At 35.4% G+C, this 26,219-nt stretch overlaps 1 protein-coding gene across 5 annotated transcripts in view; it reads left to right on the forward strand.

The window, feature by feature from the left end:
- Positions 1 to 26,219, forward strand: part of BRDT (bromodomain testis associated) — a 77,511-nt gene that overhangs the window by 9,960 nt on the left and 41,332 nt on the right. For all 5 annotated transcript variants that reach the window (XM_027602909.2, XM_027602768.2, XM_027602967.2 and 2 more), the window contains 10 exons: positions 570 to 707; positions 2,114 to 2,228; positions 11,995 to 12,167; positions 12,712 to 13,065; positions 17,300 to 17,428; positions 18,344 to 18,532; positions 19,358 to 19,527; positions 19,604 to 19,893; positions 19,975 to 20,088; positions 20,187 to 20,321. In XM_027602909.2, the coding sequence (XP_027458710.1) occupies positions 570 to 707; positions 2,114 to 2,228; positions 11,995 to 12,167; positions 12,712 to 13,065; positions 17,300 to 17,428; positions 18,344 to 18,532; positions 19,358 to 19,527; positions 19,604 to 19,893; positions 19,975 to 20,088; positions 20,187 to 20,321 (1,807 nt within the window). The remainder of the gene's footprint in view (positions 1 to 569; positions 708 to 2,113; positions 2,229 to 11,994; positions 12,168 to 12,711; positions 13,066 to 17,299; positions 17,429 to 18,343; positions 18,533 to 19,357; positions 19,528 to 19,603; positions 19,894 to 19,974; positions 20,089 to 20,186; positions 20,322 to 26,219) is intronic.

The following is a 26,219-nucleotide window of genomic DNA, read 5'->3' on the forward strand; positions in this document are numbered from 1 at the left end:
ACCCAAGATCATGACCTGAACCGAAACCAAGAGTCAGATGCCCAACCAGCTGAGCCACCCAGGCTCCCCTCACTTGACCTTTTGGTGCAAGGTTGTCATGAATGTCACCTTCTTCATGAAGTTGCTCTTGACACTTCTTGGTAGACTTAGATGCATCATATACAGAATTCAACTTTAGGTCTTCTCTTAGGTATTTTCAGCCATCTGACAACATAATGGCTAAGTAATTTGTTACATAGTTAGTAAACCATGGTGCTGGGATTATACTCTGTATCTGTCAGACTCCATAAATTTTAGGTTTTTCTTCTTCATGCCCTTCACTTTTTATTTTCCAGGATAGTTCTACCCTTACATTCCTGTTTTTGTTATTCTTTGTTATTTTTTCTCTGAAAAAAATGCCATGGCAGTCAGCTTTGTTTCTCAGTACAAAAGTTTCAGTTTCCAAATTATGGCTTTTTAAAGGTCATCTAGTTACAGGTATATAGCTTCTTAAATTTCTTTGTGTGCCGATAGTTGCAGTGAATTTGTTCTTACTACTAAAATTTAGAATTTCTTCTTAAAAACCATAGGATTATTACACCATTATAAAGACCCCAATGGATTTAAATACAATTAAGAAGCGCTTAGAACATAAGTATTATGTGAAGGCTTCAGAATGTATAGCAGACTTCAACATAATGTTCTCAAATTGTTATTTATACAACAAGGTATGTAAGCCTGATGTTATACTTGATAATTCTTTGCTCTTATAGAAGATGTGTATAAAAAGTGTGCTGATTTCAAATTTCAAGTCTTGATTTGGGGGTATTTTACATATTTTTAAGGATAATGTTTATTTTTTTACTGGATTTCACAATTTTTATGTATCTATTTATTTAATCTATTTGCCATAATTTTGCCTGAATAGCTGTAAAGGTTTCTTATGTTTTAAAAAGTGAAATACCAATGATAGTTGGTTTCTATAAGTATTAATGTTCTCTACCATACTTCTGCCATTTTAATTATAAATGTTAACTTTATTATATACTAATCTTGGTTAAATGTTCATGGCATGAATTCAGACAAATTACATACATCTAAACTTCATGACCAGTTTACTTAACGATGAGACACATTCTCTGTTATATTTCAGTAGTAGTATTTGTATTTGCATTAATGCATGGGCTTGTCTGATAATATATGTGGACATTTGACCTTAATCTTTGCTTTTGCTTTCATCCTATAAAACTGGATTTGTGTATATTCATTTTTTTCTCCATACAGTATCCCTCTTTCCCAGAGTACTGCATTCTTTTTAAGCTGTTCTGTAGCTAAAAATTTTAAAACTTATATCCCATTTATTCAAAATCACTGGTGATGCTGATATGTAATAGAAATTTTTGGTTCCCAAACTATCAGTGCCATCTTAAATTTAAGACTCTTAGCCAATATGATTTTTTAAAAAAATGAGCACTAATGGCATTCTGAAAGTACCATTGGCAACTTCATTTTAATTTAACAATTCCAAGTGTACTTTAACTTAACATTTTAAAACGAAGGTCAGTAATTTTCCTGACATACATAACTTCAGAGTAAGTGTTCTCTGCTTTAGGCTTTTGCTTTGTAATCTACTTAGTTTTTTATCAATAGTGAATAAAGCAAGCCAAAGACTTCTACGCAGATAGTTAAGATTTAAAAACTGGAAGAAAAAAAAAAGATTTAAAAACTGAGTTAACGCTGCAGTGTCATTATATCACTTAGTTAATTGAAAACTACATCACATCAAGTCAAATCACGTACTTCCCACAGCCATGAACATGTTTTGTTTTAACTTATTAGTGAGGTAGAAATTTTAATTTCTGAAACCTTTTTGTATTATTAGTAGGATTGGTTGGATTGTAACCCTTTAGTACTCAGAAAGGCTACCTGGGTTATTTTTAGAAGTTAAAAGGGTAGAATGTTAGAATTTAAAATATGAGCTGATACACGATTTCCTGTACTTAATTTAGAAGCAATAAATACTGTTTAATAATATCTAAGAGTACTGTGTCACTGCCTTCTCTAAGGTAGCCTGAATTGTTGAAATTTGGTACAGTGACCATATTGCATAACCTTATGTTTATATATTTTCTAGCCTGGAGATGACATTGTTCTTATGGCACAAGCTCTAGAGAAGTTGTTTAGGCAGAGATTATCTCACATGCCACAAGAAGAACAAATTGTGGGTGGTAAGGAAAGAATAAAGAAAGGTAAGACAGAAAAGTTTTATGTTTTCTTACTTTCTCTGTCTTGTGAATTACATATGAATGTGTGTATGTGTGTGTGTATAAATATAATGACTAGAACTAAATAATAAATCCCTCAAAGGAGATAGACATTCAGAAGTCCTTCTGTATCCGGCACCTGTGTGGCACAGTCAGTTAAGTGTCTGAGTTGGTTTTGGGTCAGGTTGCATCTCAGGGTTGTGGGATCGAGCCCTGCACCAGGCTCTGCGTGGAGTCTGCTTGGGAATGTCTCTCCCTCTTCCTCTGCCCCACATACATGTGCACTCTTCTTTCTCTCTCAAAATAAATGAATCTTTAAAAAAAAAAAAGTCCTTCTAAATCCTATTGTATTGGTATAAAAGGTCCATTTAAACAGTAAGGCAAACATTGAAAGCAAAGATGGCTATCATGCAAGATTAGGGAGAATTGTATTGATTATAGCCTTGGAACCTGAGATTTCCTATAGTATAGTGCCATTCACATAGTAGGCATCCAGTAAATTTATTAGTATTTTTAGTGAATCTTGTATCTGTGCTATAATAATAAGATGGCCAAAATTGGCAGTGTTCCTTGTACCAAAAGATCCCATAGCTAAGAATGAAATGTTACTGTTGGGTCTGAAGATTGTCCTTTTTTCTAACTCTTTCTTAATTAAAAAAAAAACAAAAACTTTTAGAGGGAAACATTTTACAGCTAATAATTAGAATATTTAAATATGGAGTTAAAAAACTAAAGTATTCAAATGGATTTATTGTAGAGGTTAACCAAGGTTGTCATAGATGAAATGTTGGTTTGTTTTTGGATCACTGATGGTATACATTTTAGATAAGCTTAATCATTCCATGTTAGTTTCCTCATGTATAATGTCAGGAAAATATTTCACTCCGTGGTTGAAATGTTAATAAAGCATACAGTTAAGTGACTAGGATATAGGAGACTTACACTACTACAAAGGTGGTTTTTATTGTACTATTTTTCCTTGTTGGTAGATCTTTAAGATGGGTCATGACTTAAAGCTTTACTCAATCCTGTGAGGTATTTGCTTTTTTATTAAAGTTCTTATTTTATTCTCACCTTTGGAAAAAGTTGATCTTAAGTCTAACAATATAAGGCCTAGGGTTCTGAAAGAGGATTAAAATAAGCCCTTACATTAAATGTGTAGACTGCTATACATTTAATGCAATCCCTATCAAAATACCATCAACTTTTTTCAAAGAAATGGAACAAATGATCCTAAAATTTGTATGGAACCAGAAAAGACCCCGAATAGCCAGAGGAATGTTGAAAAAGAAAAGCAAAGCTGGTGGCATCACAATTCCAGACTTCAAGCTCTGTTACAAAGCTGTCATTATCAAGACAGTATGGTACTGGCGCAAAAATAGATACATAGATCAATGGAACAGAATAGCCCAGAAATGGACCCTCAACTCTATGGTCAACTAATCTTCTACAAAGCAGGAAAAAATGTCTAATGGAAAAAAGACAGTCTTTTCAACAAATGGTGTTGGGAAAATTGGACAGCCACATGCAGAAGAATGAAACTGGACCATTTCCTTACACCACACACAAAAGTAGACTCAAAATGGTTGAAAGACCTAAATGTGAGACAAGAGTCCATCAAAATCCTAAAGGAGAACACAGGCAGCAACCTATTCGACCTCAGGCGCAGCACCTTCTTCCTAGAAACATCACCAAAGGCAAGGGGAGCAAGGGCAAAAATGAACTATTGGGACTTCATAAAGATAAAAACAAAACCAAAAGACAACCGACAGAATGGGAGAAGATATTTGCAAATGATATATCAGATAAAGGGCTAGTATCCAAAATCTATAAAGAACTTAAACTCAACACCCAAAGAACAAATGATCCAATCAAGAAATGGGCAGAAGATATGAACAGACATTTCTGCAAAGAAGACATCCAAATGGCCAACAGACACATGAAAGAGTGCTTAACATTGCTCGGCCTCAGGGAAATCCACATCAAAACCTCAATGAGATACCACCTCACACCAGTCAGAATGGCTAAAATGAACAAGTCAGGAAACAACAGATGTTAGCAGGGATGTGGAGAAAGGGGAACCTTCCTACATTGTTGGTGGGAATGCAAGCTGGTGCAGCCACTCTAGAAAACAGTATGGAAGTGCCTCAAAAAGTTGAAAATGGAGCTACCGTATGACCCAGAAATTGCACTACTGGGTATTTACCCCAAAGATACAAATGTCGGGATCTGAAGGGGTACGTGCACCCCAATGTTTATAGCAGCAATATCCATAATAGCCAAACTATGGAAAGAGCCATGATGTCCATCGACAGATGAATGGATAAAGAAGATGTGGTGTGTATATATGTGTGTATGTATATATATATACACATACACACACACCTATATACATACAATGGAATATTATGCAGCCATCAAAAAGAATGAAATCTTGCCATTTGCAACGACGTGGTTGGAACTGGAGGGTATTATGCTGAGCGAAATAAGTCAATCAGAGGTCATGTATCATATGATCTCTCTGATATGAGGAATTCTTAATCTCAGGAAACAAACTGAGGGTTGCTTTAGTGGTGGGGGTGGGAGGGATGGGGTGGCAGGGTGATAGACATTGGGGAGGGTATGTGCTATGGTGAGCTCCGTGAATTGTGCAAGACTGTTGAATCACAGACCTGTACCTCTGAAACAAATAATACATTATATGTTAAAAAAAAAAAAAAAAGGAAGGGAAAAATGAAGGGGGGGAAACAGCAGGAGATGAATCATGAGAGACTATGGACTCTGAGAAATAAACAGAGTTCTAGAGGGGAGGGGGGTGGGGGGATGGGTTAGCCTGGTGATGGGTATTAAAGAGGGCATGGACTGAATGGAGCACTGGGTGTTATACGCAAACAATGAATCATGGAACACTACATCAAAAACCAATGATGTAATGTATGGTGATTAACATAACCTAATAAAATAAAAATTTAAATAAATAAAATAAAATGAGGGGTGCCCGGGTGGCTCAGTCGTTAAGCGTCTGCCTTCGGCTCAGGTCGTGATCCCAGGGTCCTGGGATCGAGCCCCGCATCGGGCTCCCTGCTCAGCGGGAAGCCTGCCTCTCCCTCTCCCACTCCCCCTGTTCGTGTTCCTGCTTTCGCTGTGTCTCTCTGTCAAATAAATAAATAAAATCTTTAAAAATAAAATAAAATGAGCCCTTACAAGGTAGATAATACATAGATCAGTATGCTATTTAAATTGCTAAAGCAAAGTGATAATTATTGCCAACTTAAAATATTATCTCTAGCAAGGTAAAAATGCTTTTTTTAGAATGCTTCCCTTAGAAAAAACACTTTAATACATTCTTAATGTGTAAGTTTTAGCTACTTGTTTCAAATGCTCAAATTACTGCTAAGAGTGTAAGTTTCCCTCAGACAAGAATTCTTTGACTTTGTTTCTCTTGTCAATATGTAATTGGATGTTTCTCACTTATAATGTACATATTATGGGGTTACAAAGATGTATAACCACCCTAACCCTCCAGTTCAATTTACATTTTAGTTAGAAATAAAACTTCAGGGGCTGCTAAGGTGGCTCATTCGGTTGAGCGGCTGACTCTTAATTTGGGCTCAGGTCATGATCTCAGAGTCCTGGGATCGAGCCCCGTGTCAGGCTTTGCGCTCAGCAGGGAGTCTGCTTCAGGTTTCCCTCTCTACTCACCCCTCCCTGACCCCCGCTTTCTTGCTCTGTCTCTCTAAAATGAATGGATAGATCTTTAAAAAATAAATAAATAAAACTTTAAAAACAATAAGACAATGCATTATAATAAATGTCAGATGAAATTACACATAGTACATGCTATGGTTCAAGAGAGTAAGAAGTTGATTCGCACTGGTAAAGCTGGGGAAGGCGTTTACTGGTGATAGAACTTGAGTCAGGCTTTGAAGGATTGGTAGGATTTGGCTTTGGAGTAAAGATCTAGGTTTCCAAATAACTTTTTCTAGGAACATTCTGCTGCCAGAGTCATGTCATTTTTATGCACAGTGGTAGGGAAACTGTCATATGACAATAGCTAGTCCAAATAATGGCAAAGAAAAAATTTCAATTTAGTACATTAAATTGAATTGGTGTTGATTTATATATTTTTTATTTTTTAGAATTGATGTTGGTTTATTGATTGATGAAATACTTGAGTAACTTTTAGGTGCTACAACACAGTTCTAGTTCTTGGGACATACCAATGAATGAAACAAAAACTTTTGCCATCTTAGAGTTTATATTCTAGTAGAGAAAGAGAGGCAAACAAACCTGATGGGTTCTGAGTGGGCCTCATTGAGAAGTTAAGATTTGAAGAAAGAACATTCCAGGCAGAGGGATCAGCTAGAGCAAAGGTCTATAGCAGGATCCTTTCCTCTTCTGTCACTTTGGGCCATTGCCTTCATGACCTGGATCTTCCCTCTTCCCTCTTCACCTTGTCAAGGATTTTATTCCTTTGGTTATCCCCTTTGTTTCGTATATCATTAATCTCTCCCTTGTAGACTTAGTCTCATTACTCTATAAACATGCTCTAATATCTTATCTTTAAAGTTCATCTTTTACTTGTCTCTTTCCGGCTTCTGTCCCATTTTTTGTTTTTCTCTTATACATTCATGAATTCACTTCAGTATAGGTTCTAGCCTCACTACATCACCAAGAAGATTCTTACCACACCACCTAAAAAGTTCTTGTCAGTCAGGGTCTCTTACAGTCTTGATGTGGGAAATTTAAATAATATTTTTCTATTCTCATTTTACTTGACCTCTTGTCAGTATTTGCATTAGAAAGCTACTATCTCTTTCTTTTTTTTCATTGATTAAAGAATGCACATTTTATTATTCATAAGTCCAAAAATAGAATATTTGTTACCTTATTACAGTTTTGATTTTTTTTTCTCACCAAATCAAATTTTATTCCATCAAGGCAGACACTGGTAAGTAGATGATAGGTATTTATCATAACGGTTGTAGAAAAGTTTACTATGTTCACCCTTTTTAATTTAAATTCAATTAATAACATATAGTGTACTATTAATTTCAGAGGTAGAGTTCAATGATTCATCAGTCTTATATAATACCAGTGCTCATCACATCACATGCCTTACCCACTGTCCATCACCCAGTTACCCCACCTACCCCCACCCCTCCAGCAACCCTCAATTTGTTTCCTATGATTAAGAGTCTCTTACGGTTTGTCTCCCTCTCTGATTTTGTCTTGTTTTATTTTTTCCTCTCTTCCCCTTTGATCCTGTTTTGTTAAGTTCCACATAGGAGTGAGATCATATGATAATTGTCTTTCTCTGACTTATTTCACTTAGTATAATACCCTCTAGTTCCATCCACATCATTGCAAATGGCAAGATTTCACTTTTTTGATGGCTGAGTAATATTCCATGGTATACATATACCACTTCTTCTGTAACCATTCATCTGTCGATGGACATCTGGGCTCTTTCCATAGTTTGGCTATTGTGGACGTTGCTGCTATCAACATTGGGGTGCAGGTGTGCCTTTGGATTACCACATGTGTATCTTCGGGGTAAATACCCAGTAGTGCAATTGCTGTGTCATATTTTATGACACAGCATAGAATATGTTGCTCTAAAAAAAAAAGTTCCTCTATTTTCAACTTTCTGAGGAACCTCTATACTTTTCCAGAGTGGCTGCACCAGCTTGCATTCCCACCAACAGTGTAGGAGGGTTCCCCTTTCTCCGCATCCTCACCAACATCTGTCGTTTCCTGACTTGTTAATTTTAGCCATTCTGACTGGTGTGAGGTGGTATCTCATTGTGGTTTTGATTTGTATTTCCCTGATGCCGAGTGATGTTGAGCACTCTTTCATGTGTCTGTTGGTCATTTGGATGTCTTCTTTGCAGAAATATCTGTTCATATCTTTTGCCCATTTCTCGATTGGATTATTTGTTCTTTGGGTATTAAGTTCTTTATAAATTTTGGATACTAGCCCTTTAGGAAACCTATAGGTTTCCTTTTAGTTTGTTGACTTTTTCCCTTGCTGTGCAGAAGCTTTTTATCTTCATGAGGTCCCAATAGTTCATTTTTGCTTTTGTTTCCCTTGCCTTTGGCAATGTGTCTAGCAAGAAGTTGCTGCAGCTGAGGTTGAAGAGGTTGCTGCCTGTGTTCTCAAGGATTTTGATGGATTCCTGTCTCATATTTCGGTTTTTCATCCATTTCGAGTCTATTTTTGTGTGTGATGTAAGAAAGTGGTCCAGTTTCATTCTTCTGCATGTAGCTGTCCGATTTTCCCAACACCATTTGTTGAAGAGACTGTCTTTTTTCCATTGGATATTCTTTCCTGCTTTGTCAAAGATTAGTTGACCATAGAGTTGAGGGGCCATTTCTGGGTTTTCTATTCTGTTCCATTGATCTATTTGTTTTTGTGCCAAGACCATACCATCCCATCAAGACAGTATGTCTTGATGATTATAGCTTTGTAATAGAGCTTCAAGTCTGGAATTGTGATGCCACCAGCTTTGGTTTTCTTTTTCAACATTCCTTTGGCTATTTGGGGTCTTTTCTGGTTCCATACACATTTTAGGATTATTTGTTCCAGCTCTGTGAAAAAAATTGATGGTATTTTGATAGGGATTGCACTGAATGTGTCTTGCTCTAGGTACCATAGACACTTTAACCGTATTTGTTCTTCCAATCCATGAGCATGGCAGGTTTTTCCATTTCTTTGTGTCTTCCTCAATTTTTTTCACGAGTCTTTTATAGTTTTCTGAGTATAGATCCTTTGCCTCTTTGGTTAGATTTATTCTTTAGGTATCTTATGATTTTTGGTGCAATTGTAAATCGGATCGACTCCTTAATTTCTCTTTGTTCTGTCTCATTGTTAGTGTATAGAAATGCAACTGATCTCTGTGCATTGATTTTATATCCTGCCACTTTGCTGAATGCCTGTATGAATTCTAGCAATTTTGGGGTGGAGTCTTTTGGGTTTTCCACACAGAGTATCATGTCATTTGCAAAGAATGAGAGTTTGACTACTTCTTTGCTGATTTGAATGCCTTTTATTTCTCTTTGTTGGCTGATTGCTGAGGCTAGGACTTTGAGTAGTATGTTGAACATCAGTGGTAATAGTGGACATCCCTGCCATGTTCCTTACCTTGGGGGAAAGCTCTCAGTTTTTCCCCATTGAGAATGATATTTGCTGTGGGCTTTTTATATATGGCTTTTATGATAATGAGATATGTTCCCTCTATCCCTACTATGGGAGTTTTAATCAAGAAAGGATGCTGTACTTTGTCAAATGCTTTTCCTGCATCTGTTGAGAGGATCGTGTGGTTCTTGTCCTTTCTTTTATTGATGTATTGTATCCACAGTGATTGGTTTGCCGATGTTAAACCACCCTTCGAGCCCAGGAATAAATCCCATGTGGTCATGATGAATAATCCTTTTAATGTACTCTTTCTTGAAATGCCTTTATTCTTGGTACACACTCTAATTTTGTGAGTTTACTTTCCATTGTGTAGTACTCTTAGCATTATCCTTTTCTATTAAACCTCTAAAATATTGGAGTTTTCTTTTCAGGGTTTGATATTAGATATTCTTTTTCTAAATTCCATCTGTGTGCTATTAATCCCCAAATTATGTCTCTAATATAGCCAGTGGACATTTCCACTTGGATGTCTTATACACGTCTTATCATTTAACTGGCTCACAGTTAAATACTGATGTTCCTCAGATTATTCTGTGTAACAGAAAATGCCACTAATACACAGTTATTCAAGCCAGAATAGTAGAAGTTGTCCTTGATTCCTTCCTTCCTCGGATTCTTTCTCACATTCTGATCATTAGTAAGTCATTTGTATTCAACCCTCAGTTTGTTTTTGTAATTATCCTAGGTCAGGCTACCATCTTCTTACTCCCTGTGATCCTGATTATTCTGTGTGGTCTATTGTCTATACAATAGCAAAGGCAGTATTTAAAAAATAAACTAAAATACATCATTAGCCTGCTTAAAGCCTCTCTTTAGCTTCCCATGTTAAAATGAAGTCTGAATTCCTACTGTGGCCCTTTGTGATCTGGTATTTGCCCAATTCTCCATTCTCATCTTGAGCTACTTTCTTCTCATTCACTGGTTTTCCCTACTGATTGTCTTGAAATACATTTTTACTGCCACCCCATTCTCTGACTGGCTACTTCTTATCTTTACAGTAACATCTTAATTGGTACCTCTTCAGAGAGGCCTACTTCACTTATCTTCTTTATAGTAGGTCTCTGCCTTAATTTAGTCAGCACCCCATTTATTTCCATTCTAGCAGTCAACATCACTTGTAATCAATTTGATTGTTTTTTTTTCTATTTCTTACACTAGACAGTGTGCTCACCAAGGACAGAAACTGTGTCTATCTTGTTCATTATTGTGCTCTAGCACCTAGAAAGGTGGCCTGATACATAATGGCATTCAATAGATGTTCGTGCTGGAATGTTCGTACATTCCAAGTTATGTATTAGGCACAAGAGATATTGTAGAGATTGAAACAAAGTTCCCTTCCCCTCACAGAGCTTTTTGTTCTAGTTCAGGAAATTAGTAAAATTAAGTAAATGTAAGTATTCCTCATTATACTTAGCCGTGTTTAGCTCCTGAGTTCAAAGAGCCACAGTTGGGATATCAAAAGATATGAGGTTATCTCAGTCTATTTGGTTCCTAAGTTTTAATTTGTGAATAATGAGAACTCAGAGATTGAGGAATACAAGCCCTGTCTTTTTTTTTTTTAAGATTTTATTTATTTATTTGACATACAGAGTGAGAGAGAGAGCACAAGCAGGAGGATTGGCAGGCAGAGGGAGAAGCAGGCTCCCCGCTGAGCCTGATATGGGGCTCAATCCCAGGACCCTGGGACCATGACCTGAGCCGAAGGCAGATGCTTAACCAATTGAGCCATCCAGGTGCTCCAACCCTGTCTTAAAATATATTCAAACCTTTTTGGTTCCTGAGTTTGTTAAGCAAGAATTCGGAGAGTCAGGGATACCTATGTGCTGTATGTCAAATGTGATAATGGCAGGAAAAAAGTAAGAATAAGAGAACAAAGTAGTGGGGTTGAAAGACAGTTGTTTTACATAGGACGGCCTGAGAAGGTAACATTTCAGTAAAGGTATAAAGGGAATTTGGAGTGAGCCATGAGGATATCTCCTTCCAGGCAGAGAGAATAGTCTGCTTCTCCTTACCAAATTTGAGGATTTGTGGCAGGCCAGTAGGCTGAAGTGAAATAAGTGAAGGGGGGAGGGATAGGAAGTAAGGTTAGGGGCGCCTGGGTGGCTCAGTTGGTTAAGCGACTGCCTTCGGCTCAGGTCATGATCCTGGAGTCCCGGGATCGAGTCTCACATCGGGCTCCCTGCTCAGCAGAGAGTCTGCTTCTCCTTCTCACCCTCCTCCCTCTCATGCTCTCTGTCTCTCATTCTCTCTCTCAAATAAATAAATAAAATCTTTAAAAAAAAAAAAAAGGAAGTAAGGTTAGAAGGAGGGTGGTGGGAGGGTGGAGGGCATAGGTCATGCAGGTCCTTACAAAGCATAGGTTTGAAGTCTCCAATATTGTATCTAAATTGCTCTGACAACTGTTAGTGAGTGTGTGTGGGAGGGTTTCAGAGGGGAATGGGAGTGTATTGTGTTTATATTGCTAAAAAGCTGAACTAAATGAATTAAAATAGAATATTAAGAAAAATAGTTTATATTTTAGTCACATGTTGACTCTGGTTCACACATTACTAGGCATTCAACATAATGTAGCAGTTCCTTCTGTTAAAGAAAAACAATCCCCCAAAGCACTGGAAAAAGTATTTAAGCCGCAAGTGATTCCCTCTGTATTTCCTGAGACATCAGTTTCTCCTTCAAACATGGCACAAGGCACTCCACTCGACTCTACCTCACAAACAGTGGCCCAAGTAAGTTCACTGTAGCTTTAAAATGGTTTAATGTAAGGAGTTGTGATGACTAAACCTTTTTTTTAAGTTGATATGAAAAACAGTTGGGCTTCAGCTTACCACAGTTAATCTTTTTGTCTGTGTACATTTTGTAACAGAGACCTAGGATGTGAACCAAATTTTAGAGATTTCTTGGTAGAATTTGAACTGGCTTACTGTATTTTTAGTGTTAATATCAGTTGCCCAACTATCCATTCTGTGTGTTATATAACTTCTTTTGGGTTGGTAATTAAAATTGTATACCACAGCTGATTTCAGGTATTCAGAAACTTGTTTTTGTATAACTATGACTTATTTTCCCATATATCTTTATTTATCTCAAAGGTTTACACAAGACAATTCTTTGGATATTAGGAAAAAATACTTGAACTATTTATTTTACCTATAAAAGAGAAATTAACCTTTACTAATATTTAATATAAGGAAGACTTGGTGCTGCTAAGTTTGAAAACTTGCTCTGAATGTCCCCTTAATTATAGTTTTTGTTGTTACTGAATTGTTCCAGGTTACAAGGGGTGTGAAGAGGAAAGCAGATACCACAACTCCTACAACTTCAGTAGTTAAAGCAAGTGGTGAATCTTCCCCAACGCTTGCAGAAAAAAAATCAGTGAAAATGCCACCTGTAAAAGAAAATGTGCTGAAGACTGTTTTGCCAGATTCTCAACAACAATGTAAAGTTGTAAAGAATGTTAAAGTGACCGAACAGTTAAGGCACTGTAGTGAGATTCTTAAAGAAATGCTTGCAAAGAAACACTTATCCTATGCATGGCCCTTTTATAACCCTGTTGATGTTAATGCTTTGGGGCTCCATAACTACTATGATATTGTGAAAAATCCAATGGATCTTGGAACTATTAAGGTAAATATTGTCGTAATAGGAGAAACTTCTTTTCTTGATTATAAAAGTAATCTTGTCATTGTAAAAATTGTTTTAATTCAGAAAAAGATAATGAAGAAGATTAAAATCATTAGTTAGTCATATCACCTGGAATGAATCATGGGAAGATTTTTAAACATCTTTCTTTTTCTTCTACTCAAACACACCCATTGTTCTTTGCCACAATGTTTGAGTTACAGTATGTACTATAACTCTGTACCCTGAATTTTCACTTACTATGTTTTAAACATTTTTTCTCATTATACATTCAAGATTATATTTTTAATGCATAATTCTGATGCAATTTTGGGGGGGGATAAGACATTTATATAGTTTCCAAACCTCTCTACATTTTTTTGGGGGGGAGTCTTCTGCTGGCGTGGTCAGGTCTTTTAAATTATTATTTTTTTAATTTTTTTTTTCAAGTAAACCCCAGTGTGGGACTCGAACTCAAGACCCCTAAGATAAGAGTCAAATGCTTTACCAACTGAACCAGCCAAGCAGGCCTTAATTTTTAATCGAAGTATAGTTGACATACAATGTTTATATGATTTAGGTGTACAACATAATGATTGACAGTTCTATATTTTATGCAGTACTCACCAATAAAGTGTAGTTACCATCTGTCACCATACAATGTTATTACGATATTACTGATTATATATTCCCCGTTCTATAATTTTCATCCCCATGGCTTATTTATTTTTTAAGTAGAAGTTTGTACCTCTTAATCCCTTTTACCTATTTCTTTCATCCCCCTCTCCCTCCCTTGCAACCATCAGTTTGTTCTCAGTACTTATTAGACAGTTTCTGTGTGTTTGTTTTGTTTTTTAAAGATTTTATTTATTTGAGAGAGAGAGAATGAGAGATAGAGAGCCCGAGAGGGAAGAGGTTCAGAGGGAGAAGCAGACTCCCTGCTCAGCAGGGAGCCTGATGTGGGACTCAATCCCGGGACTCCAGGATCATGACCTGAGCCGAAGGCAGTCACTTAAACAACTGAGCCACCCAGGCGCCCTGTTTTGTTTTTTAGATTCCATATACAAGTGAGATGATACGGTATTTGTCTTCCTCTGTCTTATTTCACTTAGCATAATACCCTCTAGGTCATACCATGTTGTTGCAGGTGACAAGATCTCATCCTTTTTTATGGCTGAGTAATATTTCACTTGGGTGTGTGTGTGTGTGTGTGTGTGTGTGTGTGTGTGTGTGTGTGTGTGACATCTTTATCCATTCATCTATTGATGGATTCTGAGGTTGCTTCCATACCTTGGCTGTTGTAAGTAATACTGCAATATACTTACATATATTTTTCTGAATTAGTGTTTTTGTTTTCTTTTATGAATTATTTATGTATCTTGGATATTAACCCCTTATCAGATACATAATTTGTGCATCTCTTGTCCCATTCAGTTGGTTGCCTTTTTGTTTTATGATATTCTTCATTGTGCAAAAGCTTTTTTGTCTGATGTACTTTATTTTTGCTTTTGTTTTCCTGGCCTGAGGGGAAAATGTTGCTAAGGCCCATGTTCAGGAGATTACTACCTGTGTTTTCTTCTAGTTTTATGGTTTTTATGTTTCATTTAGGTCTCTAATCCATTTTGAGTTTATTTTTATGTATAATTTAAGAAGGTGGTTCAGTTTTCATTCTTCTGCACATAACTGTCTAGTTTTTGCAGCACCATTTGAAGAGACTGTCTAGTCCCCATTGTATATTCTTGCCTCCTTTGTCATAGGTTAACTGACCATATAAGTGTTGATTTATTTCTGGGCTCTCTGTCCTGTTCTACTGATGTATCAGTCTGTTTTTGTGCCAGTACCACACTGTTTTGATTACTGTAGATTTGTAATGTATATCTTGAAATCTGGGATTGCAGTACCTCTAGTTATGTTCTTAAGATTGCTTTGGTGATTCAAGGTCTTTGTGGTTCCTTTTTGTCCTAAGGTCTATGAGAACTACTATTGGTATTTTCAAAGGGATTGCATTAAATCTGTAGATTGCTTTGGGTGGCATGGACATTTTAACTGTTCTTCCAGTTCATGAGCATGGTTTATCTTTTTTTTTTAAATTTTTTATTGTTATGTTAATCACCATATATTACATAATTTGTTTTGGTGTACTTTCCATGATTCATTGTTCATAACACCCAGTGCTCCATGCAGAACGTGCCCTCCTCAATACCCATCACCAGGCTAACCCATCCCCCCACCCTCCTTCCCTCCAGAAACCTCAGTTTGTTTTTCAGAGTCCATCATCTCTCCTGGTTTGTCTCCCCCTCTGACTTACTCCCCTTCATTCTTCCTCTCCTGCTATCTTCTTCTTTTTCTTTTTTCTTAACATATGTTGCGTTATTTGTTTCAGAAGTACAGATCTGTGATTCAACAGTCTTACACAATTCACAGCGCTCACCGTAGCACATATCTTCCCCAATGTCCATCACCCAGCCACCCCATCCCTCCCACCCCCGACCACTCCAGCAACCCTCAGTTTGTTCCTGAGATTAAGAATTCCTCATATCAGTGAGGTCATATGATACATGTCTTTCTCTGATTGACTTATTTCACTCAGCATAACACCCTCCAGTTCCATCCACGTCGTTGCAAATGGCAAGATCTCATTCCTTTTGAGAGCATGGTTTATCTTTCCATTTATGTTTTCACTTTTTTTCATCAGTGTCTTATAATTTTCAGAGTTACAGGTCTTTTACTGTCTTGGTTAGATTCAGTCCTAGGTTTGTTTTTGTTTTTGCTGCTGCTTCTTGTCTGATTGCTGCAGCTAGAATTTTTAGTACTATGTCAAATAAAAGTGGTGAGCATGGACATCCTTGTTCTTTGTCTTAGAAGAAAAGCTTTCAGTTTTTCACACTGAGTATGATGTTAGCTGGGTTTTTCATATATGGCATTTATTATATTGAGGTATGTTCCCTTCAAAATACACTGTTGAGAGTTTTATCATGAACAGATTTGAATTTTGTCAGATTTTTTTCTGCATTTATTGAGATGACTGTATGGCTTTTATCTTTCATTTTGTTCATGTGTTGTATCCCATTGATTGATTTGCAGATACTGAATCATCCTTGCATTCCTGGGATAAATCCCACTTCATTATGGTGAATGAATTCTGCTAATATTTTGTTGAGGATTTTTGCATCTATGTTCATCAGGGATATTGACCTGTAATTTTTTTTTTTTTGCATCTATGTTCTTCAGGGATATTGACCTGTAATTTTTTTAATTTTTTAATTTTTTATAGTGTCTTTGTTGTTTTGGTATCAGGGTGACACTGGTCTCATAGAAGGAATTTGGAAATTTTTCTTCCTTTTCCATTTTTTTGAATAGTTTGAGGAAGTTAGGTATTAACTCTTTAAATGTTTGGTAGGATTCACTTGTGAAGCCATGTAGTCCTCAACTTCTGTTTCTTGGGAGTTTTTGATTACTTATCAATTCCATTACTAGTAATCGGTCTGTTCAGATTTTCTATTTCATCATGACTTAGTCTTGGAAGATTGTGTGTTTCTGGGAATTTATCCATTTCTTCTAGGTTATCTTAATCTGTTGCCCTATTATTTTTTGTAGTAATCTCTTACCCTTTGTATTTCTGTGGATCGGTTGTTACTTATCTTTCATTTCTTATTTTGAGTCCTCTCTTTTTTGATGTTTCTGGCTCAAGGTTTATCAGTTTTGTTTTATTTTTTCAAGGGATTGGCTCTTGGTTTCATTGGTCTTTTCTATTGTTTTTTTTAGTCTCTTTATTTCAGCTCTGATCTTTATTATTTCCTTCCTTTCACCAATTCTGTTCGATTTTAAATGTCTTTTCATTTTGAGGAAATTTTAATAAAAACCTTTATTTAAATCAAGGTTGGTTGAAGGAATTTATCTTTTCATTGCTTTCCTAGAATCATACTTATCTAAGATTATCTGGAAATGCACTCTTTTCCTGCTTTTGTGATTTTGTTCCTGTTCTTTTTTTTTTTTAAACTTGGAATATCCTCCTTATCTCTACTTGTCAAAATTCATTGGATATTTTCAAAGTCAAAAAATACAAAACAAATATAGCAGAATTTTAACAATTATCAAATTTGGAGGGTGGGTATCTGGTTTTGGTATTACCTGTGTTCTTTTGTATGTTTCAACTATTTCATAATATAAAGAATTAATGTAAATGCTCAAATGATTATCAAACTATGTTTGTGAATCCTATAATTTTTCCTTAATTTAGGGAAAAATGGACAACCAAGAATATAAAGATGCATATGAATTTGCTGCAGATGTTAGATTAATGTTCATGAATTGCTACAAATACAATCCTCCAGATCATGAAATAGTGACAATGGCAAGAATGCTCCAGGTAACTTGATAGGTGTGCTCTGAAAGTGAGTTTTCTCTGAACATAATTTGGAAATTTTATTTTATTTTTTTAAAAGATTGTATTTATTTGAGAGAATGAAAGTGAGAGAGATCACAGAGGGAGAGGGAGAAAGCAGACCCACCACCAAGCAGAGAGCCCAGTGTGGGGCTTGATCCCAGGACCCTGAGATCCCGACTTGAGCTGAAGGCAAATGCTTAACTGACTGAGCCACCCAGGCGCCCCTAGTTTGGAAATTTTAGAACCATAACTCAAAAGATAAAGAATGCCCACTTCCCAAATATAAAGCACAATTTATTAAGTAAATTGACTCTTAAAATGTAGGTTGTTTTTTGAGGTAGAGCACATATTAGTAGCAAATCTTTTAAGGCTGCCTTACACATAGAGGATATTGGGGAAATATTAGTGAAGAGGGGATAGTAGATACCTGAGATAGGATTGACTAGAGCCCATGTCCTCCTGAAGGTAAAGCTCTAGGACTTTTGAGTGGAATGTAGTAGAGGGGTGGAGTGGAATGTAATGGAGTGGGAGGTAGTGGAATGATGCATCATAGGGCAGGAGATCCTTGAAAGAAGGTCCTCTATACAACTTGAGAGGTCTATCTTATGTGGAAGAGAGGAGAAAAGTTCTAAGGTTGGCAGGCAAGGAAGCATGAGTCTTATGTTTCTTCTTCGGTAAATTCCCCCCCCCACCCTACCCTCGTTTTATAGAGATAAAATGGACATATAACATTGTATAAGTTTAAGGATATAACATAATGATTTGATGTATATATTATGTAGTGATTACCCCAATGAAAAACAGAGTTATCAAAATATGACACTTTTGTTGAAGGGTGTTTTTGCTATATTAAGTTGGAAATACAGAAAATCTTTATGGTCTAATCTTCCATTATAGGATGTTTTTGAAATGCATTTTGCGAAAATCCCAGATGAACCTGTTGAGAGTATGCCTGTCTGCTCCGTCAAAACAGATACCACAAAAATCCTTGGTAGAGAAAGCAGTAGTGAAGCTTCCTCTGAAGATAACTCTTCTGATGATTCTGAAGATGAACGAGTTCAACGTCTTGCAAAGCTTCAGGAGCAGGTAGTAGATTGTATTGATAAAATTTTTGTATTGTCATGAGTTGTTCCTGCAGATCTGTTATAAAATCATTTTTGTAGATTAAAAGCTGTTACATTTAGATCACTTAACAACTGTGGCTTTATTTACTTCTTGGCACATTTGTAATGTTTAATAGTCTTTCTTACCCAAAGATCTATGTATCTTAAAATTCTGTTATCTTTCTAACCACAGTGAGTTTATTCTCCCTGAAATGATTTATATGACATAATCCAAGATATTTTATGGATGAGTTTTTGTTCAACATTGTTACCTTTTGTGATAAAATGTTAAGCTGCTCCTAGCTCAAGCCTGAAAAAAACAATTAGAAAGTTAAGATTAGGGCACCTGGGTGGCTCAGTCATTAAGCGTCTGCCTTTGGCTTAGGTCATGATCCCAGGGTCCTGGGATCAAGTCCTACATCGGGCTCCCCGCTCAGCAGGAGACCTGCTTCTCCCTCTCCTACTCCCCCTGCTTGTGTTCCCTCTCTCGCTGGCTCTCTCTGTCAAATAAATAAATGAAATCTTTAAAAAAAAAAAAAAAGAAAGTTGAGATTACCAGGAAATGTTAATTTTCATGGTCTGTTTTTAGTTGAATATCTAAGTTTATGAGTTGAGCACATGATAGTATTTCTGATTTAATGTATGTCCTTCAAAATAATGAATTTATGGAATGAAGTAAAAACTTAAAGGAAATGTAATATGAAAATTTCAGAAGGATAGGCTTGACTTTTGAGTGCCCTTCATTTTTTTCCTAATGTGTTTCATTATTTAGAGCCATGAATGTTTAAAGAATTTTTTTCTTTATTAGCTGAAAGCTGTTCATCAACAGCTACAGGTTCTCTCCCAAGTCCCTCTCTGTAAGCTAAAGAAAAAGAATAAGTCTAAAAGGGAAAAGAAGAAAGAAAAGGCTAATAACAGAGATGAAAATCCAAGAAAAAAGTTTAAGCAAGTGAAATTAAAGGGAAAGTCCAAAAACAAGTACGTATCTTTTTATACCTTATTCATATAATAATATTATCTAACATAAATTTGACTAAATTTAATTTTTGTTTAGTCAGCCAAAGAAGAGGAAACAACAGGTGTTTGCTCTGAAACCTGAAGATGAGGCTAATGCTAAGCCTATGAACTATGATGAGAAAAGGCAGCTAAGCTTGGATATAAACAAACTCCCTGGAGAAAAACTTGGGCGAGTTGTTCATATAATACAATCAAGAGAGACTTCTCTGAGAAATTCCAACCGTGACGAGGTAGAGATAGACTTTGAAACACTGAAAGCATCAACACTGAGAGAACTAGAAAAGTATGTTGCCACATGTCTACGAAAAAGACCGCTAAAACCTCATGGTACGTATTTCTATCAGTAGAAATCAGTCTGCTATTTGCGTTAGTTTTTGGTAATAATTCTTTCCCTCTTAAATCACATAGGTAAGAAAATAACGAAGTCCAAGGAAGAATTTCATTCACAGAAAAAACAGGAGTTGGAAAAGCGGTTACTAGATGTCAATAATCAATTAAACTCTAGAAAATGTCAAACAAAACGTAGGTGGCAGTTTTTTATGTGTTTTGTTTGTTTGTTTTAAATGTTCCTGTGCTTATTGAATTCTACTGGCAGTGTAATGTGCTTCCCCGTTTTGTAGCTGAGAAAGCTCAGCCCCCCCCGGCTGTTGGAAGTGGTTCCCGGCTGAGCGAGAGCAGCAGCAGCGGCAGCTCATCGGAGACCGAGAGCAGTAGCAGCGATTCAGGCTCGTCCGACAGCAGTGATTCTGAATCAGGTTAGCTGTCTCCTTACGTCTACCTCTGTTGGCGGGAACATTTTTTTCTTGTATTATTGAGACTTCTATTTTTTAAGAAATGTTTGTCACTTACCCAGAACCTATGGTTTGGACACCACGCTTATTATTTAATTGCATGTTGACAATCTTACTATTTTCTTTAAACGAGATACTGTGTAAAATGAAACTTCATATTATATGTATAAGACTTACAGGTTTGTAATGTTGAGAAGTTTACTAAAGGTGGGAGATCGTTTCTTAATATATAATACATCTTAATACGAGAAAATAACAAATAATAAAATTCCGATCTTTACTTTTTTATAAAATTTAAAAAATATTTGAGGACATCTTTCACTTTACTCTCCATGATCTGTCAGACCAACTCTAATGTTGCAAAGTATGTCCTATTGTGACACTACATTCTAAATTGAATAATCACGTGGAATTAAGAAACCAGTCATCCCAGAAAATGTTTATTTTCTTCACTATAGAATATTATCTTCCATTTCTGGAAAAATGTACTTCAAATTGAGATTTTCAGTTATGCTAAAGTACCATATTACCTTGGGTAGTTTAGCATCAACTGTATCAAGCTTAATTCAGTCATGTTTTCTTTGTGCTCTTTATTATTGATGGTTATGTAGTTGACAAGTAATCACTGCCCCAAGGATACTGACTTGGCAGTGGCATCCCATTATTGTCCACCAAAAGGCACATTCAGAATATCGGGCACTTTTGTGCCTAAAATTTTGCTTTATTTTAAATTAGTTGTTTTTTGTTAGTCATGAAATTTAGTTCTCTTTTAAAAAAATATCCTACACAGAATATTGTCACATCAGTGATTCTTACCATTTGTAAGAATATCCCTCTTACTTTAGTCTGGTAGTAAGGGTCTGCTGGCTTGCAATACATTCTGTTTCACTTTTGGTTCTGTTTAGTTTGCATTTATGTGGTGTTCATTGTTGCATTTTGTTTTTATATTTCTAAAGTATATAGGGGTAAACATTTTTGTTATAATAAAAAATTTTTCCTTTTGCTGGAATTTGTCGTAGTAAATTTTTAAATTATTTTTAGGCTCTGATTCTACATTATTTCCTTATATTTGACTTTAAAGCATAAAACAATGCTGGAAAAGTATTTTAAATTGTAATTAGCATTTGTAATTTCATCTAATAAAGCATTTGTGGCCTAATAAGTTAGAGCACTTTGTCTTTTATTTGTAGGATAAAACTGAGTTATCCAATTATGTATTGGCTGCTGATCAATAAATGCCTTGAGCATTAGTGGAAAAGTACTCTATACAGAGTGCTTCAATAGATGTATTCAAAAATACCTTAATTTTATTTTGAATTATCAATTTCTCATAGATTCTTCCAATACATTGCTTGAAGGAAAGATGTTTATCATCCACTATGTGTTCTTAAAGTGGCGTAATATATATGTTTTCATAACTTTCTAGTGGAATAACTTGGCCTCAGAATTATAATTTTTTTAACACTTTGTGTTGAATTTTTATTTTATGACTGGTGTTCTTGTTTAATGTCATCTTTTTCAATAACAGGGACTGTTTTTGAAAACACTGTTAAAAAGTCAAAGCAACATATTTTTATATTTGAACTTATGGATAATGTATAAGTTTGTGGTGCTAAAGTCAGTTTGTCTTCTAACATGATAGTATGGGTTAGCATTTTTCTTTGAAAATTTTGTTTTATAAACTTTGCAACTATGTACTTGATTCGAGAAACACTATATGTACAATGTGCAGTTATAAATTGCAAACACAATGCCTACCTTAAATGAGCATTAAGTTCTGTTTGGATTTTTTTTTTGTTTATTTTACTTGTTTAACAAAATAAATTAGTAAGTGAAGCAATAGGAACTTGTCCTAAATATTAACTTTAATTGTATGCATCAAAATACTGTAAGGCTTTTAATTTTTAGTGTGTAATCTAAGAACATTTCTTACTTGAACAACAAAAACCCTAAATAAAAGGATTGTAAATTATGAAAATAATTGTCAGACCATATCAGTAGCAGTACTTTAGTAAAAATAAGTAAAGCATCTACCATTCTTAAGTATGTACATGACATTCTCAAGGAGCAGATGACAAATCCCAAGTATGTATAAGTCTCAGGGTGGAGGGAAATGGAATTACTTACTGAGAAAATACAATTTGTGAAAATTAGGAATATTAGCAAAAACTTCCATCTGTTACGTAAGTAAAAATTAACTGAAAATATACATAAAATTTTGTAGCTTTAGAGTTTATTATGATTTGCCCAGAACTGAAACTTACGGTTGGAAAATCTTCATTACCATAACTCTGGTTAATGAGGCTTTTGATTATTCAAGATAGGAGATAAAAATACAAGTTCATTTCTTCAAAATGTTAATAGAGGAAACTTCTCTGAAAGCTTTTGTGAGAAATTCTTTCCTGATAGAAGGATATTGACCTTTAGCAATTTTTTCTTAATCTATTTTTTAATACCTGCCTTTTGGAATTTTTATAGCAGCTTGACTGTATGCAGTTTTCTTGACCAAGTCATAATCTTTTGTAATTTTGGTTATCAAGGATAAAGCTCTATATTAACTTTTCTTAATTCCCTAATATTATTGAGTCATATGGTTCTTCAGTTATCCTGTATTATGAGTTGGTCTGTCTTTACTGCAGTTGCATTCTTTTCAGATGTGTGAAATGGGTGTGCAAAATGTTTGAAAGGTAACATCTGTGAAAAACATTTAAGTGTTGTAAATTGTGTTACAGTTGTTCATTCTACATTATTTAAATGATTATCTTCTCTGTATTCTCAAACCTTGTTTTATGCACTTTGGAAAAATAGACTTAATTCTCCTTTATCAAATAGGGTTAATAAAATGGCAGAGTTGCGATTTCCAAGGAAAGTTTGACTTAAAAATTCTTTAACATTTCAAACAAGATATTAAATTAGTTCCAAAATAGAGTTGGAATGAAATCTCAAATCTTTGAAAAATATAAATGAGTTATCTGGGGTAGAAGCAGTACTTGATTGCAGATTTGTTGTAATTTGGTTTTATCATTTAAATTATTTTCTTGACCAACAACAGTATATGGAAATTGTCATGTGCAGTTTAGTCAAGAACATTTATTAAACATTGGTATAAATACAAAGCTTTCCTAAATTATTTTTCATAACCATCAAAATATCACCAAATGTCAGATCAAAGATGTTAATGAGGTTTGACAATAAAACGAATTCCAGATGCGTCTTACATGCTGTTAGCTGTGCTCTGCCTAGTACGTACACATAACCTGTTGAGAGTGTTCTAATGCGCAACAATTATGGCTATCTTGAGTGTTATAACAGGAGGAATATAATCAATAGATTCAATCATGTGGTCAATATTACTGAGAAACAAATGGGAACAGTTCATTGGTAGTAGTGCTTTTGATAGAAATCTTGTAGGAAATAACTTTAGGAACTGTCTAAATGTAAGTTCAAATACTTGATTAGTGTAGAATAGAATATTTTTCAGGAATGTTTATAATTTCATTTGTTTAATACTTACACGCAAAGAAACTCACTGGTTATGGCATCAATTCTTTACCTGATTAAGACAACGTTAATTTGTCACTTCATTTGTTAGACTTTTTGCTTTTATTGGCTTCAGTGTAGTTTCAGAGAATGAAATTTATGAAGTTCTTTAACACTTTCTTTTTTAAAAAACTTACTTATTCATGGGTGACTTACAAACAGGAATAAAACAACTTCTCATTTTAGTTCTACAACCTAGGTTTTCTGTAAAAGTGACAGGATATGATTTTTTTCATGCAGGGGAAAAAGGACAAAAAGGCCTCGGTTGAGGTCTGGGTTTTGTTTTAACGCTTTAGGGGGAGGACGGGTCAGTGAATGTAGGAAGTACGAAATGACAGTTGGGGATAATCTTTGCCATTTAAGAGAAGTGATCAGAGTTTATCATTCAGATTTTTTAAACTTTATGACTTCCTCATCAATTAAAGCGTTTTCAGAGCAAAAGCACCGGAAAGATAAATTCAAAGACCCAGGCTTGATTAAAACTTATATATATTGAGGTCTATACTTGAGCCTTTGAGTCTTCAAAATTATTGATGAATTTTGTCTTGTGCATTTAAAAATTTTCTGTTCGGGCGCCTGGGTGGCTCAGTTGGTTAAGTGACTGCCTTCGGCTCGGGTCATGATCCTGGAGTCCCGGGATCGAGTCCTGCATCGGGCTCCCTGCTCGGCGGGGAGTCTGCTTCTCCCTCTGACCCTCCTCCCTCTCGTGCTCTCTCTATCTCATTCTCTCTCTCAAATAAATAAAATCTTAAAAAAATTTTTTTTTTCTGTTCAAAATGGGTCTTCCTGAATAGGCCATCTGTCTAGAATAGTGTTTTCTCAGTACATTAATGTGCTGCCACATTTGAGAACCACTGGTCTAGGGTTTTTTCCTTTTGTTTCCACTTTTTAACTCTAGTTATTATGATTTTGGTAAAAGGAACAGCAGTTTATAATTGGGTTGTTCTGGGGCACCCGGGTGGCTCATTTGGTTAAGTGTTCTGCCTTGGGTTCAGGTCATGATCCCAGGGTCCTGGGATCGAGACCCACAGCATCAGACTCCCTGCTCAACAAGGAGTCTGCTTCTCCCTCTCCCTCCACCCCCTTTCTGCCCCCGCCCACACTCATGCTCTCTCTCTCACTCTGCTCTCTCTCTCAAATAAATAAAATCTTAAAAAAAAATAATTGGGTGGTCTTCTATATTAAAATAAGTACCAAATACTTCAATGAAATTGCCAAGCAGTCTTTAAAGAAATTAAATTTTTTTAGTTCAAAAACAAATTGCTTGGTTTTTTTTGTTTTTTTTTTTTAATCAATAGAACATGTCTTTGGTGATAAGTTTGGGCAAATCATTTATCATTTCTGGACATTCTTTCTTTCTTATAAAATAAGGTAGCAGAACCCAGGAGTGACTTCCATTCACCTTTCTAAACCCTGTGCTATGTAACAGAAGTGTGATTTATTTTTCTAATTTAAGAATTTTCAGTAATTTTTTCTGCTTATATGGCATAACATTCTGGTTTTGCACTATGGTATTCATATTCAGCTTATTGAAGTTTTTTAGTCCATACTGTCTTGCTGATAATATTTGCTATCTCTGGAGCGTTTATCTCAATGCTTTGATAGGTGATTGGTATTAAACATCAAATATTTGATTCCAGCTCTCTCTTTTTTTATTCTATGATTAAACTTTTTGCCTTAGTTTAAAATGAAAACTTTCCAGAGTTTTATATTGAGGTTTTGGGAAAGATGTGAAAATAGAACTTATTACATAACATGCATAAGTTTTTTGTTTGCGTTTGTTTAGTAGTTCACATATATTATGCATTTTGATTTAGTAGTTCACATAAATTATCCAATTTGAGGCTCTTAAGGTAGGTATGCATATTATCACAGTTCCTGGAGAATTAGTTGACAGTATATATGTTACCATTATACTGCTCAATTCCATTAATATTTGTGAGACCTGGGGCTTCTTCACTAATTGAAATGAGATCTTAAGCTTGATAGTGAAAATGCATATGTTGGTCTTTTAATTGCAAAGTCCAGGAACTCATAAATAAACAGTTTTACTTAACTACGTTCCTGGAAAGTCAACTATGTAAGAGTAGAATGAGAACCAAAATGCTGAGTTTTAGTCTGTCATTATTCTTCTATCCATAGTCTGTAAGACTTTTATGAAACATACTGTATTGGGTGGTTTTGACTTTTTTTTTATTGCAGTATAATTGACATACGATAGTCTAATAGTTTCAGGTGTATAACATAGTATTCAGCATTTGTATACATTGCAAAATAATGACTACAATAAGTCTAGTTACCATCCTGGTTTTCTCAATTAAA

Source organism: Zalophus californianus, chromosome 4 (assembly GCF_009762305.2).
Source record: "Zalophus californianus isolate mZalCal1 chromosome 4, mZalCal1.pri.v2, whole genome shotgun sequence".
Lineage (NCBI taxonomy): Eukaryota > Metazoa > Chordata > Mammalia > Carnivora > Otariidae > Zalophus > Zalophus californianus.